The sequence below is a fragment of the Cordyceps javanica genome, chromosome 2 (genome assembly GCF_051103115.1).
Source record: "Cordyceps javanica chromosome 2, complete sequence".
Taxonomy (NCBI): domain Eukaryota; kingdom Fungi; phylum Ascomycota; class Sordariomycetes; order Hypocreales; family Cordycipitaceae; genus Cordyceps; species Cordyceps javanica.
This window is the reverse complement of record NC_139296.1, coordinates 3,592,498-3,607,640: the sequence shown is the minus strand read 5'-3', so window position 1 is coordinate 3,607,640 and position 15,143 is coordinate 3,592,498. Positions and strand designations below refer to the sequence as shown.

Sequence of the window (15,143 nt, the reverse complement as noted above, 5' to 3'; positions counted from 1 at the left end):
AATTAGTGATCCAGCGCCGTCGCTATAAAGTTTTGGCCTATGCCTAGCCAAGTTGACACCCCTGAGTAGCATTTTCCGCCCGCCTGGACAGATGAGTGATGCTATTCTCAAGTCTACCGCCATAGAGAATTACACTTGGTACCACTTGGAGCATCTTGGATACCCACTGATGATTACAATGTAAAGACTCAATCAATGATAAAATCAGTGGCAGAGTGGAGAGGCATAAGTATCTCATCAACTCCTAAGTACCATCCGTTGAAGCCTTGATTAGCGACAAGGCATTTGTGCCCAGATAGATTTCCCCATCCGCAAAAAACGCTTCAAACCTACAATGTCCATATTCATCTCATACGAGACCATTCACTAGTAAACGTGCTTCTAGCCTTGGCTCAGCGAATACAGGACTTCTCGCAACTTCACCCGACGTTCAGTTCTCCCAAGGTGACGGTGTTTCTCTTCGAAAAGCTCAGAACTGTGAAAGATTGCAAGATACTTACCAGCTATAAGGATATATGGCCCATCACAGTTTTCTGCTCTCTTTCTGCTTTCACGTTCTGTGGGGGCTGGCTTTGTCGCCGTAGGCTTGCACGTATTTGCACTTGCAACGAACGGAGTGGGAATTTAGAGTTGGGTAATGAGAGCGCAATAGACGTCAATATTTAGACCTTTGTGTCTAGTCTTTGCCGCAAGTCATCAGTACTCTGCCATTTAGAACCCACCGACAGATAACAGTGCGTTGCCTCAAGTCGGCATGCAGTCAGCCTTTCCGCCATCTTCTGATCGCTGCAACTGAGTCTCGCCGCCCATGAGGAAGCCTTTGGGTGAGAAATGAATTGCCGAAAATCCAGTGTGAATTTCACAAACGCAAGGACCCGAGAAGTCTTCCAATATAGAGGAAGAAACGTGCCCATCACTGTTCCGAAATGATGGAGTCGTTTCGGGAGACCACGAGATTCTCTCTGACAAAGAGCTCGCATGAGAAGATGCGACGAACTTCCACAATGGGAAAACTCCACCTCGCCTCTACTTCAAAGTTCACATTTGATCTCAGAGGTGCTGCTTTCATGTCTGAGTCTGCTGCTCAACATGACCACCATTTTCCAACAGAGAAACTTGCTGGCATGCATTTACACAGCATACTGTAGCCTTCCCTCAGCCCTCCCTCTACGCAATTGGTCTTGACTCAGATCGAAAAGATTAGCTGACGATTGCAGTCGTCGACGGCAACAATGCCTGCGCAGAGGTGGAATTTAGCATATTATTTCGTGTGCATGTATGTAACGGCTGCCCGTCTTTATTCTCCATTCATGACGGATGCCTGGTATGCCTCTCCCGCACGCTTCACTGTTTCAATTTTCCAGTCAACCGTCGCAACTGTCGAGTCCAAGCTTCCGATCCTCTTCAGTTGAAGCTGTGAAAAATGAAGCTAGATATCTCATAGCCCAGGTAGTCTGGCTGGAAGCGATCAAGATGGGAGAGTAGCAGCAATCTGTCGACTCCTCCGCCTGGACAGTGTTTGAAAAGGCATAGTGGCACCCATTAATAAGTCATACAATGCTATGAAGAAAACAAGAACAGGTTTGTCGCCTCTTTTTTTCTTGGTAGTGTAGCCGCTCGTTTCATGTAAGTCGATTTTGTATGGCCCTTAGTGCGGCTCGGCACCTTGGCCTTCCGAGCGCTAGCAGATGAAGCAGTTCGCGCGACCCCTGGCGTTTCCCAGAAGCGCAACGTAAAAAACAATCACAATCACTCTCGAATCATCTTGCGCTGAATTTGCGATATCAAGAGAAAGGGCACGTTAGACGTGATAACGCCCGAGTTATCCATCAGAGCACAAGACAAGTCGCGAATCTCCTCGCGGCGGTATCATGCTCTGCTCTAATCGCGCTGAAAGCTTCGTAGGTGTCACTGCTTGCGAGCAGCTGCCTGTCCCGAAGGAGTTGACGTGGCTAACAGCGATATAGAGCACACATTCCTCACTGTCTTCGCCAATTCCCACGTCATGCTTTGTTGATGTCGTTCTAGTTCCTCTGCCCGTCTGGGCGGCGCTTGTCGCGCTCGTCGTCCTCCTCCTGATGCCAAAGCACCGGATCGCAGGGCTTCTCGCAGATGAGCCACGCAAATTGCAACAGGAATCATGGCTATATCGAATCGTCGCTGGAGTCTACTACATTCTTATCATCTGCAATATTTTGATGCACACGCTTGAGATTGTGAGGTTGGAGCTGATATACTTTGGCATCGGGCTTCTTCCTTTTACCTATGTTGGCCTACTCATGGGTGCTACTCTGCACTGGTCTAGAGGTGCTGCGGGCAAGATCTCTGCATGGCTGTTTGTCAACATGGTGGTATGGCTCGGAGGCATGGTCATGTCCATCGTGAAAGCCATTGGGCTAGATAGAGAAGGCATCTCACGCAAGGGATCAAAGTATCCGATGAGCGATCAGGTCCTCGATGTAGCCGTGATTGCTGGGGTGTATGGGGTCGTCGCAGTCCTGGAGCTCGTGACAGGATTATGGAGGCGACAAAGGCACAGCTTGTGCAAGTGAGCAGCAAAATATGTGATGTCTAGTACTGCGATTTCATGTTTGAGTTGTGATATAAACAACTGCTGAAGAGTTATATAACTGGGCCTTTTCTGTTTTGCGTGTTTGTTTGATATGAAGCCCGCCACAGTTGGAAGATCAGAAGATTGTCCCGAAAGGCAACAGCTCACAGAGACAGTGGACGGGTTAAATCGCATCTTATCCTAATGCGATACATTGTTCATATGGGTGGCGATGCTGCCTATATACAAGCTTTCGTATTCGAGCTTCACTTTCTCTCCCTCGGCTTGACCGGCGTGATGAAACGTCTCCCCTCATGTGCATCCTCGTCGGTGAAAATCTTGGGGGGCGGCAGATCATAGCCCATTTCCTCAACGTACTCGGCGATGCTATCAAAGTCGCGGCACTTGTGGTGTGTATTGAAGTCGGCCTTGCGGTCAAAGTCGGGGTCGTCGTAGTGCTCGTTGAGGACGGGCGTGATATCCGAAGTGCACATGAGCGCCAGACGCAGGGCCTCGAAGCAGTGATCGACATGCATGCGGCCAAGCACGGGATTGTCCCAGAGAAAGTCGGGGTACAGGTCGCCCCAGTCTTTGGAGAACTGCTCAATGGGCCAGCTATGTTGGCGAATGAGATTCTGGGAGTAGAGTCAGTCGCACGTTACAAGAGGAGAATGACAGCGACAAGAGGTTCGTACCAGGCAGTGAAGCTGGTGGAAGACTTCGGGAATGCCACCGTAGGTGGGCTCAGCGGGGTCGCTGCCAATGACTTCGTAGTAGAGGTCCGGGTTGGTTTTGTTGAGGGCGTAGATGCCCTCTTTGCTGACTGGCATTGCGTGGTCTAGAAATGCGTTGCATCACATTAGAGGCATGTTTCAGCAGCGAGTCGAGTATGAAAGCACGTACGATACCACAGCGAATTCCAGGCAGTTTCTCGTTCCAGCGTCGGAGGTCCTCTATATATCGACGTGTGATTGAAGAAGTTGATCAAATCACCTTCGGTGTACTTGACGGCCGGCCATAGTGAAGCTAAAGCGAGCAGCACGAGTGTCAGCAAAACTGCGTAAAAGAAAACCGCGATAACCTCCCTTTCCAGTACGGGCAAACATACACCATGGCGAAAGTAACTGGTCGCATTCGAGCATTGACGGTCGTCGGACCACCGTTGCGCCCATGAGCGCAAGCAGCGAGACGAGGACCATCACGACTGCCGCGTACATGAAGCGTCTCGCACGACGCTCGAGGTTTTCTGCCTGCTGCAGCCGCATCGAGGCGCCGTACCCGTCGCCGCCACCCTCGCCACCATTGTCCACCAGCTCGTGCTTGCGGCTCTTGGCCATGGTTCGCTGTGGGTGACGCCCCTCTCTGCTACTCTTTGTTCTCGATCGATGGAGAGACAGCAGTCTTCTCCAGCTGTAGTGTTAACGCCGTTTTTTTTTCTATCGTTCGTCGTGCGCCCCGCGGGACCGGTTTCCGAGAGCCTTTTTGAGACTGTTGGACGCAAGACAACGCTGGCACTGTGCTTATATTGGGGTGCGTGGCTTACGTGCGCACTGTGCAGCGCTAGAGAAATCTGAGGTATCATTCTTAGTGGACTAATTTGATTGCGTGGCACCATATTTCCAACAAAATCAGACAACCACCGTGGTTTTTAGATGCTCGGTCGCCCTGCTGAGAATGACCTGTGAAGCATCGATCCGCCACCATCAATCCATCCGGGGGCTCCGTCTGTGCGACGCTGCGAGCTGGAGCTCTGTATAGATCACCCACTTGGGATCGTGGAGAGGCGGGGAAGCGCTATTTCCCCAGATGGCGCATCTGTGACAGCACGAGCAACTATCTATGACTGTGGCATTTGTCGTAGTGAATTTTCAGGTGCAAAGTAGATGGCCGATGCAGCCCCAAGCTGTCTATGACGTTGCCGATAGGATCGCTCCGCTGGGGTATCTCCGGAGAATGAGTTTTGGTAGCACCTCACGGGCAGACGGGCCGGCTCCGGTGCTTCATTGTGTCACAAATGGATGAGGGCGCGCCAAGCTGTAACTACTTGTAGATTTCCTGCGATTTTGTCTCACCTCGGCGTGCTAGTGTAGCTTCACTGTGCAGTTCACCTTCCCTTTTCTGTTGAATCATGACTTCGTCTGGGCTACCAACTGTCGGGATGAGCAGACGGCTTGCGATTACATATCTGGCGAATGGAAACCATAAATAACTTGGGAATTTATCCCCTGTAGTATGTGGTACATCGTATTCGAGACCCCGAAAGGCTACATGATAAGCTTCATTTCCAGTGCCATAATGTGATCCCCATGGCAAGCCACAAAGAGGCTTAACTTCTCCATTGATCAGCATATCTTCATCCAAGTATTCGTGGATTTCTTCCGAGGACCACACTGTTTGTTACAGGACCGTCTCAATTATAAACCTAGCGCATAAGAGCTAATACTCGTAGCCCTGTATCAGCGCTCCGACTGCCCGATTTGGCACGGCTGATGGCTTTGATGGTTACATTGTTCACGGTCAACACCGGCAAACAACACCGGAGGTACTAGACTGTAATACAGGGCCTGTATAATCTTAACACCGGACATTGCACCGGAAAATAGGCGGGGGGGCGAGGGATTGCATATATACCCGTTGGCCCTGCTTCTCTTATACACCTTTCAATCAATGCAAGCAACCGCCAATCTCCCGAAAGACTTTTATTGTCACTATGCTCGTCAATCTTTCTACTATTGCCGCCCTCGGTGCCGTAGCGTCGGCCTACGATCTGCCCGACAACCTGCGCTCGCTCTACCAAGCCCACCTTGTATGTCCAGCCAACATCTCAGCCTGACCAAATAAATAAGTAAATAAATAAATGGACTGACGGCTGATTTCACTTGTATGCAGTCCGGCGAGTGTGGAAATGCCCTCTCCGGCCCCTTCAGCACCGGCGCCGTCTATTGCGGCGACATTCCCAATGCCATCTTCCTAAAAGGCCCCGACGGCGAGTACGACAACATGGACATTGACTGCGACGGCGCCAACAACGCGGCCGGCGACTGCGCCAACGACCCCTCCGGCCAGGGTCAGACGGCCTTTGTCGACACGGTCAGCACATATGGCATCCGGGACCTCGACGCCAACCTGCACAGCTACGTCGTCTTTGGCAACGAGGGCGGCAGCCCGTCCTTCTCGCCCCGGGACCACGGTGTGCGGCCTCTGAGCGTCATGGCAGTCGTGTGCAACAACCAGGTGGCACGTCAAATCTGAACAATCAAGTTGTTGCTGTATCATTGCGAGCTAACGTACCGCCATTTCTAGTTTTACGGTGTTTGGGGGGACACCAATGGCTTCACGTCCACCGGCGAGGCGTCCCTGGCGCTCGCCAAGTTGTGCTTCCCCAACGACGGCCTGAACGGCGACGCGGGCCACGACGAAAAAGACGTCCTGTATCTCGCGTTCACCGGCGACGAGGCTGTCCCCGGTCGTGACGGCGCCAACTGGGCCGCAGGCAGCCCCGAGGAATTCGAGGACAGCATCAAGGCCATTGGTGACCGCCTCGTTGCCAGCCTGCCGTCTTGAATGCCATGACATAAAAGTCCAAGTGAAGAGTATATATTTGTCATAAAGGTCTGCTAGATCAGCTGTACAAATCATACAACAGTAAATACACAAGTCAATATTTTGTTTTACAACAAGAGGAATTCTATAAATCGTGACATGTCAGTTCTGCACTTCCCAAACTATCTATAGCTTCGGCTTGACGAGCGAGCCATTTTCGTCGCGGAACGTCGCGAGCTGGTTACGCTTGCTGTCACCACCGTGATGAACCTGCGACGGCGAGTCGAAAACGGTAGCCTTGGCATCGCCCAGTCTACGCTCAATATCCAGGTAATCGCGCTCACCGTCGCCCAAATACAGCTGACGGGGTCGCCAGATCTTGACGCCGGTAGGGGTTAGCATCTGCTGGCGCCAGTGAGCAAGCCATCCGACGCATCGAGGGACAGCGAAGAGGACGGGATAGAAGCTGTGGTATTTAACGTCAGTAAATGCAATCTTGCGTTGGGTTGACGGAATACGTACTCGAGAGGGAACCCCATGGCCTGGTAGATGAGGCCAGAGTAAAAATCGACATTGGGGTACAGGTTGCGGCTGCGCATGAATTCGCTCTCACCGGCATACTTGGCGAGGGCGATGGCGGTATCGAGGAGCTTGTTGCGGCCAGTGACGGCAAAGACCTCCTCGGCGAGGGCGCGAATGGCCTTGGAACGAGGGTCGACGTTCTTGTAGACGCGGTGACCGAAGCCGACGAGGACGCGCTCGCGCTTCTCAACCTTTTGCATAAACTCGGGCACGTTCTCGGGGCTACCAATCTCCATGAGCATGCGGATGGCGCTCTCCGAGGCGCCGCCGTGGGAGGGGCCGTAGAGGGCGGCGCAGCCGGCGGCGACGGCGCTGTAGGGGTCGACGAGCGAGGAGCCGACCTGCAGCACCGTAGCCGTGGAGCAGTTTACCTCGTGATCGGCGTGGATGATGAAGAGGGCATCGAGGGCGCGCTCGAGGACCGGGTGCGGCTGGTACTCGTGGCCGGACAGGTTGTCGAGCAGGTAGAGGAAGTTGCCGGTGTAGGAGAGGCCCTGGGCGGGGCGGTTGAAGGGACGGCCCTGGCGCATGCGGTAGGAGGCGGCGGCGAGCGTCGGGGCCTTGCCGATGATGCGCAGGATCTGCTTGTCGAGGGCGTTGAGCGCGGCCGGGCTCTTGCCCGAGGCGGCGTCGGTGTAGAGCTTCTGGCCCTGCAGGGAAGGGTTGGCCTCGGGGGCGAAGGCGCCGAGGGTGGCGAAGGCGGCCGTCATCATGGACATGGGGTGGGAGTCGTAGCGGAAGGACTTGAACATGCCCTCAATGTCGCTGTGGATGTAGGTGTGGTGCAGGATCTCCTGCTGCCAGGCGCCGTACTGCGAGGCCGTGGGCAGCTGGCCGTAGATGAGCAGGTAGGCCGTCTCGAGGAAGCTGCTCTTGCCGACGAGCTGCTCGATGGGGTAGCCGCGGTAGCGCAGGATGCCCTCCTGGCCGTTGATGTAGGTGATCCTGCTCTGGATGGCGGCCGTGTTCATGTAGGCGGGGTCGTAGACGCGCAGCCCTTGCGAGGTCTCGTCCTCGGGGCGGTCGCCGTCCTGCGGCTGCGCGGCAATCTTCTTGATGTCGGTGGCCAGCACCGCATTGTTCTTGATGGGCACCTCGTACGACTTGCCGGTGCGGTTGTCAACCACCGACAGCGACTGACGGGGCGCGACGGTTTTTTGCGTCATGGCGAGGTTGGCTGTGGAGGATTGTTGGGATGGCGGACGAGGTCGGAGAATGGACGGAGGAGGGGGGGAAGCAAGAAAGGAACAAGAGATGCAAGACCTGGGTATCTAGAAACGTCCAGAGCCACAGGGGTCCCGTTATCTAGTGAGATGGGACGATGAGCATTTATTATTACCAGTACAACGGATGAGCTGGCGTGGCTCGGCTCAAGCTACCTATAAGTTGGACTCCGTTTGCTAGGAGCGGCCGTTACTGGCACATGCCCGGAACAGACAACGGCGGGCGGGCGCAAGGGGGGGGGGGGGGGGGTTCTTGGAGAGCAACCACAGAGGCTCTGCTCCACCAAGACCGAGGCTAATCCAGCGAAAGCTATTGTCAGCCGAAGTCGTTGTTAATTTACTGGGCTACCACTGGGTCGCTAGTAGGTCAGCAGCTGGTGTGCATGGCCTGGACAACTACTCTCGCCCCCCCCGAGTATGCAGTTGCCCTACCTATACAAAAGAGGTTCTATTACAGCGTGCTGCTACCGGCCGAGATATCCTGATGGCCGTCCCGGAGCAACGGAACTGGGCACATGTCGTCATGCTGCACGGCTGGCCCGGCACAAAGGTTGAGCTGGCTGGGTTGCGCCGGAATACAAGACCGATTCGGAAAACGTAGGCTTCGAGCCCGGCAGCCAAAAAAATCACTCAGAATTGGTCGCATAGGGCGCAAAAGTTCTAGTTTCCGCATACTTCCGTCTTGCATTCCCGTCTGCGGAACGGGACAAATTTTTGTTCGCTGAAAGAACATGGGCTTACATGTTTTAAAGAAGAAGAAAGAAGAAAATGTCAAAATCACCGATACCGTGCTTGTATCGCGTCGCCCACAAATGTGATGCGAAAATCGTTTTGCTGGTAGTGATGCCTCAAACTAGTCCAGTTGTTTCCCAATGCAATCCTTCAACGCCGACTGATCAAAGTAATCAAGTCTGGAAAAAGAAAAAGAAGAAGAGAGAAAAAGAAAAAATGAGACAAGAAAATCTCGAGTCTCTGGTATCATAAGAATTCCCAATCAATGGCCATCATGTCAAGGTAGGTTTTGTCAATTCAAAGCTACTACAGCTTCCTTTTGCGAGTCCAGTCTTTTGTCTTGCATTCACAAGATGACAAGGGGCAAAAAAAAAAAAAGGAAAATTTCAATCAAACAAGAAACCATGATCCAGTGCGTAAAGTTCAAAAGAAATTCGTATCAGGTGTACAATTGTGTCCCGAGACAGGCTGCATGTGTCAGGAAACGACGCCTCGGTCGGGTCGCAGGAGAGGTAGAAGGGTATGGCGTTGATGATGCGGTATTTTTTTTTTCTTTTTTTGGGTTTGGTATCGGTTCTTCTTTGCTTATAGCTTCGCGGCGGGAGCGGGGGAGCCGGGAGCAGTGATTTCATCGTACAAAAGGCTATGAATTCTCAAGTCAGCAAACGGGAGACTCGGGGTCAGGGATGCCAAAAAGTCTTCTTGGCGAGCGGCATACCTGGTCAGGAAATCAGCATAGTCCTCGCCCGTGACCTGGCCGGCAAAGTACTGAGCGGCAAGGTGGTACTTGTTGCCCTTGCCAGCCTTGGAGGCCAGCTCGTCGGCGCTCTCCTTGAGGAGCTTGAGAGCGTAGGCCTTGTCGACGCGCTTGCCCTCGGCGGTGGTGACGCCGTGGCGAGCCCACTGCCAGAGCTGGCTGCGCGAGACTTCGGCGGTGGCAGCATCCTCCCTGTTTTCGATGATTAGCATGCGGGGGGTTGTTTCGACTAATTTTGAAAAAAAAAAAGATGACTTACATGAGAAAGTTGATGGGGACGCAGCCGACACCGCGGATCCAGGCCTCCATGTAGCCGAGACCGATGTTGAGGTTCTTCTTGATGCCCTCCTCGGTGATCTTGCCGGGGACGTTCATGTTGAGCAGGTCGTTCTGGCCAATCTGGACGTCCTCGCGGCGGACAAAGAGCTGGTTGGGGGTGGGCATGTGCTTGTTGAAGACGTCGAGGGCAATGGTGGCGAGGGCCGGGTGGGCGACCCAGGTGCCGTCGTGGCCGGCGCGGACCTCGCGGAGCTTGTCGGCGCGGACGTTGGCCATGGCCGTCTCGTTGGCCTGCTTGTCGTCCTTGATGGGGATCTGCGCGGCCATGCCGCCCATGGCGTGGACACCGCGCTTGTGGCAGGTCTGGATGAGCAGCTTGACGTACGCGTCCATGAAGGGGACCGTCATGGTGACGGCGGAGCGGTCGGGCAGGACAAAGTTGGGGTTGAGGCGGAACTTTTTGATGACGGAGAAGATGTAGTCCCAGCGGCCGCAGTTGAGGCCCGACGAGTGGTCGCGCAGCTCGTAGATGATCTCGTCCATCTCAAAGGCGGCGAGGATGGTCTCGATCAGGACGGTGCCGCGGATGGTGCCGCGGGGCATGCCAATGTAGTCCTGGGCCAGGTTGAACACGTCGTTCCACAGGCGGGCCTCGAGGTGGCTCTCCATCTTGGGCAGGTAAAAGTACGGGCCGTAGCCGCGGCGCTGGTACTCGACGGCGTTGTGGAAGAAGTAGAGGCCAAAGTCGAAGAGGGAGCCCGACATGGGCTCGCCGTCGACGGTGACGTGCTTCTCCTCCAGGTGCCAGCCGCGGGGGCGCACGATGAGGGTAGGGTGCTTGCGGTCGGTGCGCAGCTTGTACTCCTTGGCGCCCTGCTTGAAGTCGACCTGGCCGCGGATGGCGTCGTAGAGGTTGACCTGGCCGTTGATCATGTTGTCCCAGGTGGGAGCGGACGAGTCTGGGCGGTGACGTCAGTCATGGTTCTGGTGTATGTTTGCGCGGTGGTGGAGACGTGGGAGACAAAGAATAAAGGACAAAGGAAACAAGAGTCACGATTCCCGGGTCAATCCCCATTGAGACCAGAGACCAACCTCGCTCATCTGCTAGCCAGGCTCTGGCCTCACCAAACCGTGGCTCGGCTTTGCTTGTTCTGGGCTGTCACAAGCTCTCTGGCTTGCCCCGGCCCAAGAGGTACCCCACGCCCCACATATTTTCGGAGCAGCGCGCGAGTACCCGGGCCGAGCAGGGCAGGGAGAGCCTGCACCCGAGGCATTGAGACCGCGGGCAGGGAGTAGCGAAGCAAGGTTGAGTTTCAGAGTGGCCGGAAGAGGTTTTTGAAAAAAAAAAAAGAAGGGAGAAAATTTTCAAAAAATCACCTCCCACTGCTGCAATTGCAAGCTCTAGATAGCTCACGCGCACCCACCACCCAAAAAAAACCCGTTAAACAGAGCCGCATCGTAGGGCCAGCTTAACCGGGGTTGTAGTGGATAGGCTTAGTAGATGCGCATGGCCAGAACCGCCAAAACAGGCAATATCGTGTGCCAGCACAGAGATGGGGTGTATATGAAAGTGAAAGAAGACAAAGTATATCGTGACAAGGCAAAAAAGAAGAAGAAAAGACTGGAAAAAAAAGACGGGAAAAAAAAACTGGAAAAAAAGACTTACCCTCAAAGTCCGACATGTAGGTAAAGACCTCCGAGTTGAGCGCATTGACAACCATCTTGCGGTCGGGCGGGCCGGTGATCTCGACGCGGCGGTCGACCAGGCCGGGCGCAGGCGGCGCGCCTTTCCAGGTGGCATTCTCGCGGATGTGTTTGGTCTCGGGCAAAAAGTCGGGCAGGACGCCGCGGTCGAGCTCGGCCTGGCGCAGCTTGCGGCGCTCCAGGAGGCTCTTGCGGGTGCCGTTGAAGGAGCGGTGCAGCAGGGCGAGAAATGTGAGGGCCTGGGGTGTGAGGATCTTCTTGTGGACTTGGTCGACCCTGCCGAGGACGTTGACGCCCTGGAGGATGGTATCTTGCGAAGCCATTGTGATTTGGTGGTGTGAGTGTGCCTGTCGTGTGTGTGTGTGAGAGAGAGAGAGAGAGACAGAGAGATAGAGAGGAGAGTGAGATGCAAGACGAGGACAATGTCTAGTTGCTGTTCGTGTATAGAGAGGAACAATGCAAAGAAGATGCAAGAGTAGAGGGGAAGAAAAGAGGTTATGCGAAGCAAGTTTCAAACCGCTAGGAGGACGAAGAGGGAGGAGGGGGGGGGACTGGACGTATATAACAAGGTTCTAGAGCCGATGGCTGTCCCGGGATCTTGTCGCCCTCTGGGTATGTCGTTTGCGATGAATGAATCGGTTCCCCCTTCACGTGTCAAGGCACTGAGTGGGCGGGCGGTTTTGGACAAGGCCGCCTTTGGGGGGACGAGAGAGAGTCGCTCTCCTTGCGGGCTGGGGGGTGGTGTGTGTGTATGGCTCGGAAAGCGGATAGCGCCAAAACTACCCCAAAAAGCCAAAGCGAATCCGTTGCGTCACAGGAAGTGGAGATTTGGATCGGGCGCCAGAACAGAGGGCCGGAGGAGCAGATGTGTGCGCTTTTGACTTGTTCAAGTTATCCCGTCGTTCTCGGTTCGTCGCCGGGACTTGCAGTTGTGCACTTGCGCGCGATGTGTCCTTTTTTTTTTTTCTTTTTCTTCGAACCGTCCGTGGCCAAACTGGCTTCTTGTTAGCCGTTGCCGTCTTTTCCACTTGCTTGAACAGCAGGGCAAAGAATTGTCTAGGCGCACGAGGCCAAATCTCCGTTGTGCAGTGACTACCCAGTAGCCACCCAAGTAGGTAGACAAACGTCGGTGCGCAAAGCCGGGGCTTCCAGTGGGCCGGGGTAAGTAGTGGAGGGGGGGAGGGCAGTGATAGAAAGTCAGAAACGACTGGCTCTTGCATTGCATACCTTGAGAGTTTCCAAGATTTGATTTGATAAAGTCCTGTGGATGCGCTTGTCTTTCCAAGTATCGAGACCGGGTTCGGGAGGGAAGAGAAGAAGGAGGAACGAGTTTATTGCGGTTGCTTTTCAATGACGGCAAAGGGGGGTACGAGCCGTTCTTTAATCCTTTCACAAGCTTCAACTTCAAACCTCCCGGCTACTAAACTAGCAGCATCGAGCAACGCGGCGCCGTCGTCCGGAACAGAGCAGCAAGCGGTTCAGCTAGCAGGAGACGTTGGGCGTGAACAACTATGACACATAATGACCACAATGCCACTTGGGATTTCCATGTCCGCTCGCCTCGCCTCGCCTCGCCGCCACCCATCCATCCCCTCTCCCGCATTTCCGTACGTCGGCACCCATCGGTCCATGCTCGGGTGGATGGAGTTTGGTCTGGTACTCGGTAGGTTATTAACTAGGTAGTTTTTGAGCCGCCTGTGGCGGGCGCGCCAACCAACTGTGGGGGAGATGGAGGGCGAGGGCGAAGCCTTTTTTTTTCTCTCTCTTTTTTTGTCCCGGTTTGCTGAAAGCCAAGGACCTTTTTTTTTTCTTTTTTCTTTTTCCCCTTCTTCTCTCCGTTCCCTGCAAGAAACAGAAAGCGGAAAATGTGACAGGACTGGTGGTACGGAGTAGTTTGCCGTCGTATATTGCAAAGGCAATGCATGTGCATCCTGCAGACTCGCCTATCAACCCTTTTGCGTTCGTCTGCAAGGCGAGGAAGAGGAGAACTGGCTCCGACCAGTTACATTGCCTGTAAAGCAATTACTTACCAGGCGCTGCTAGTTTGAGCTGCGGGGGGGGGGGGGAGGTCGGTTTTCACTAGTTAATTATGGCCCAGAAGCGAAATCGTCAAGATGTACCGTCTTCCTAGGAGGCTACGAGTAGCTCTAGCTTTGAGCGTCCACTGCACGATGCTGTCCGGCTTGTATAACCGGACGATATTGGTAAACTACAGGCTCTCTGTTGCAACAAGAACAAAGTCTGCTCACCAGAGGCCGCTCCCTGTAGATGGCCAAGTTGGTAAGTAGCGGAATGCTTCGAGATTGGCGTAGGGCGCCCTCGCACTACTTTTCGCCCCAGGGCCTCGGCAGATTCAGCAGCGACGTGCATTGCGAACCAAGCCTAACATTGGTTTGCCGTCCAGAATAACTTTTTAGCCACCGCAGCGGCGGCGCGGCGCCCCCCGGCCGACACACACCGACGGACCTGTACGACAACCACAGCCGCCCGCACAGCTAGGCAGGCAGGCAGGCTCCGATGGCGCACCGCACAGAGGTGTGAAACGAGTTGTTAAGAGGTAATGGAAACTCCAAAAACGCAATTCCCAAACAAACAAAGGGCGACAAGAAAGTATGCTCCGTATCTCCGATCCCATTCACACACATGTGGCTCGGAGCACTGGGGGCGGCAGGCACGGAGTTCCGAGCGCAGTGGCAGATAGATACCTACTTCGATAGTGTATGCCTTCTGGCTTGCAGTGACCTGAGAAGTTGGGAGCAAAGCTGTACTTACTCGACGCCTTATCTCGCTTTGCTGAATAGCAAGAAATGACAAGCTACAAATTCGATTCGGGCCATGCACGTTGCATTTATATTTTCTTTCCCATCCATCGCGTCTAAATTGCCTGCTTATTCTTCTTCAAGCGCAGGTCCTGGCCTTACTAGCAAATCCCAGTGGGCGTATTACTCTTCCAACATGCGCCTTGTAGTAATATCGCCACAGCAGAAACAGGCCCTCGCCGTGTTTCTCGGCGGCTTTCGCAGTAAGCGCGGACGCTGTGTGGCCCTGTATAAATAGAACCACGTCTCATCCTCTACGGCGACTGCAACTTTCTTCTCTCCTTCTCTACTTGGTCTCTCCGGAGAGCTCTACACGCCCCCAGAAAAATACAATGCAATTAAAAAAAAAAAAAGGCACGCGCCAGACTTCCAAACTCTACGCCTCCCCCCTCCTCCTCCTCCAGGGTTCCCCATGACCGACCGGCGGCCCTCACGACGTCACTTCTCCTCCCAAGAGCCGAGGCACATTGGCCTGGCATGTCTGCTCCACATCTCGCTGGCGTCCGCCCAGCGCCGCTCCTTGACTCCGGTCCTTTCCGACGCCATAAAGCCCGGTTCGGACGGCCTTTCCCACAGCGCGATGCTGTGCTGCTGCCATCGTGCATTAGTCTGCAGACCCAGAATAAACATGCTATTGCCATGACGCATTTCCTTGACATCTGCTAATTACGTCGGACGTTTGTGCAGCCCTTTTGGCACGTCGACAAGTCCCCCCCCCAGTGTCTTTCTATATTCGTGTCCATTTTACGCACTGCAACCCCCTTCTTCCCAGACTATCGCAATGAAATCATTCGGCGGCGCTCCATGCAATGTGGATTTCTGTCTGTATTGCATGCCAACGCACGAGACTAAATTTAGAAGCCCATTCATCATAGCCCACGAGCAACGCACATTCCCGCCGCGCCGTGCTCACACGGGGGGCCGTCCCTGGTTTCCTTGCTGCTGTGCGATGT

The 15,143-nt window shown here is 54.3% G+C and overlaps 5 protein-coding genes across 5 annotated transcripts; 2 read left to right on the top strand and 3 right to left on the bottom strand.

The window, feature by feature from the left end:
- Positions 1-1,871: 1,871 nt before the first annotated feature.
- Positions 1,872-2,552, top strand: V2A60_003586 (uncharacterized protein; the record flags this gene model as incomplete). Its single annotated transcript, XM_083254914.1, has 2 exons — positions 1,872-1,901; positions 1,968-2,552. 2 exons carry the CDS (start codon positions 1,872-1,874, stop codon positions 2,550-2,552), a joined length of 615 nt encoding a protein of 204 aa, XP_083111040.1.
- Positions 2,553-2,817: 265 nt separating this feature from the next.
- On the bottom strand, positions 2,818-3,888 carry V2A60_003585 (oxidase ustYa family protein; the record flags this gene model as incomplete). Its single annotated transcript, XM_083254913.1, has 4 exons — positions 2,818-3,186; positions 3,247-3,389; positions 3,455-3,577; positions 3,660-3,888. 4 exons carry the CDS (start codon positions 3,886-3,888, stop codon positions 2,818-2,820), a joined length of 864 nt encoding a protein of 287 aa, XP_083111039.1.
- Positions 3,889-5,261: 1,373 nt separating this feature from the next.
- Positions 5,262-6,115, top strand: V2A60_003584 (glycoside hydrolase family 75 protein; the record flags this gene model as incomplete). Its single annotated transcript, XM_083254912.1, has 3 exons — positions 5,262-5,357; positions 5,441-5,785; positions 5,855-6,115. 3 exons carry the CDS (start codon positions 5,262-5,264, stop codon positions 6,113-6,115), a joined length of 702 nt encoding a protein of 233 aa, XP_083111038.1.
- Positions 6,116-6,280: 165 nt separating this feature from the next.
- Positions 6,281-7,842, bottom strand: V2A60_003583 (citrate synthase-like protein; the record flags this gene model as incomplete). The annotated part of the gene is made up of 2 exons (XM_083254911.1): positions 6,281-6,560; positions 6,617-7,842. The coding sequence occupies 2 exons, from the start codon at positions 7,840-7,842 to the stop codon at positions 6,281-6,283; spliced, it is 1,506 nt and encodes a 501-aa protein (XP_083111037.1).
- A 1,374-nt stretch (positions 7,843-9,216) lies between these two features.
- On the bottom strand, positions 9,217-11,694 carry V2A60_003582 (malate synthase; the record flags this gene model as incomplete). The annotated part of the gene is made up of 4 exons (XM_083254910.1): positions 9,217-9,274; positions 9,350-9,580; positions 9,648-10,626; positions 11,334-11,694. The coding sequence occupies 4 exons, from the start codon at positions 11,692-11,694 to the stop codon at positions 9,217-9,219; spliced, it is 1,629 nt and encodes a 542-aa protein (XP_083111036.1).
- Between the last annotated feature and the right edge of the window lie 3,449 nt (positions 11,695-15,143).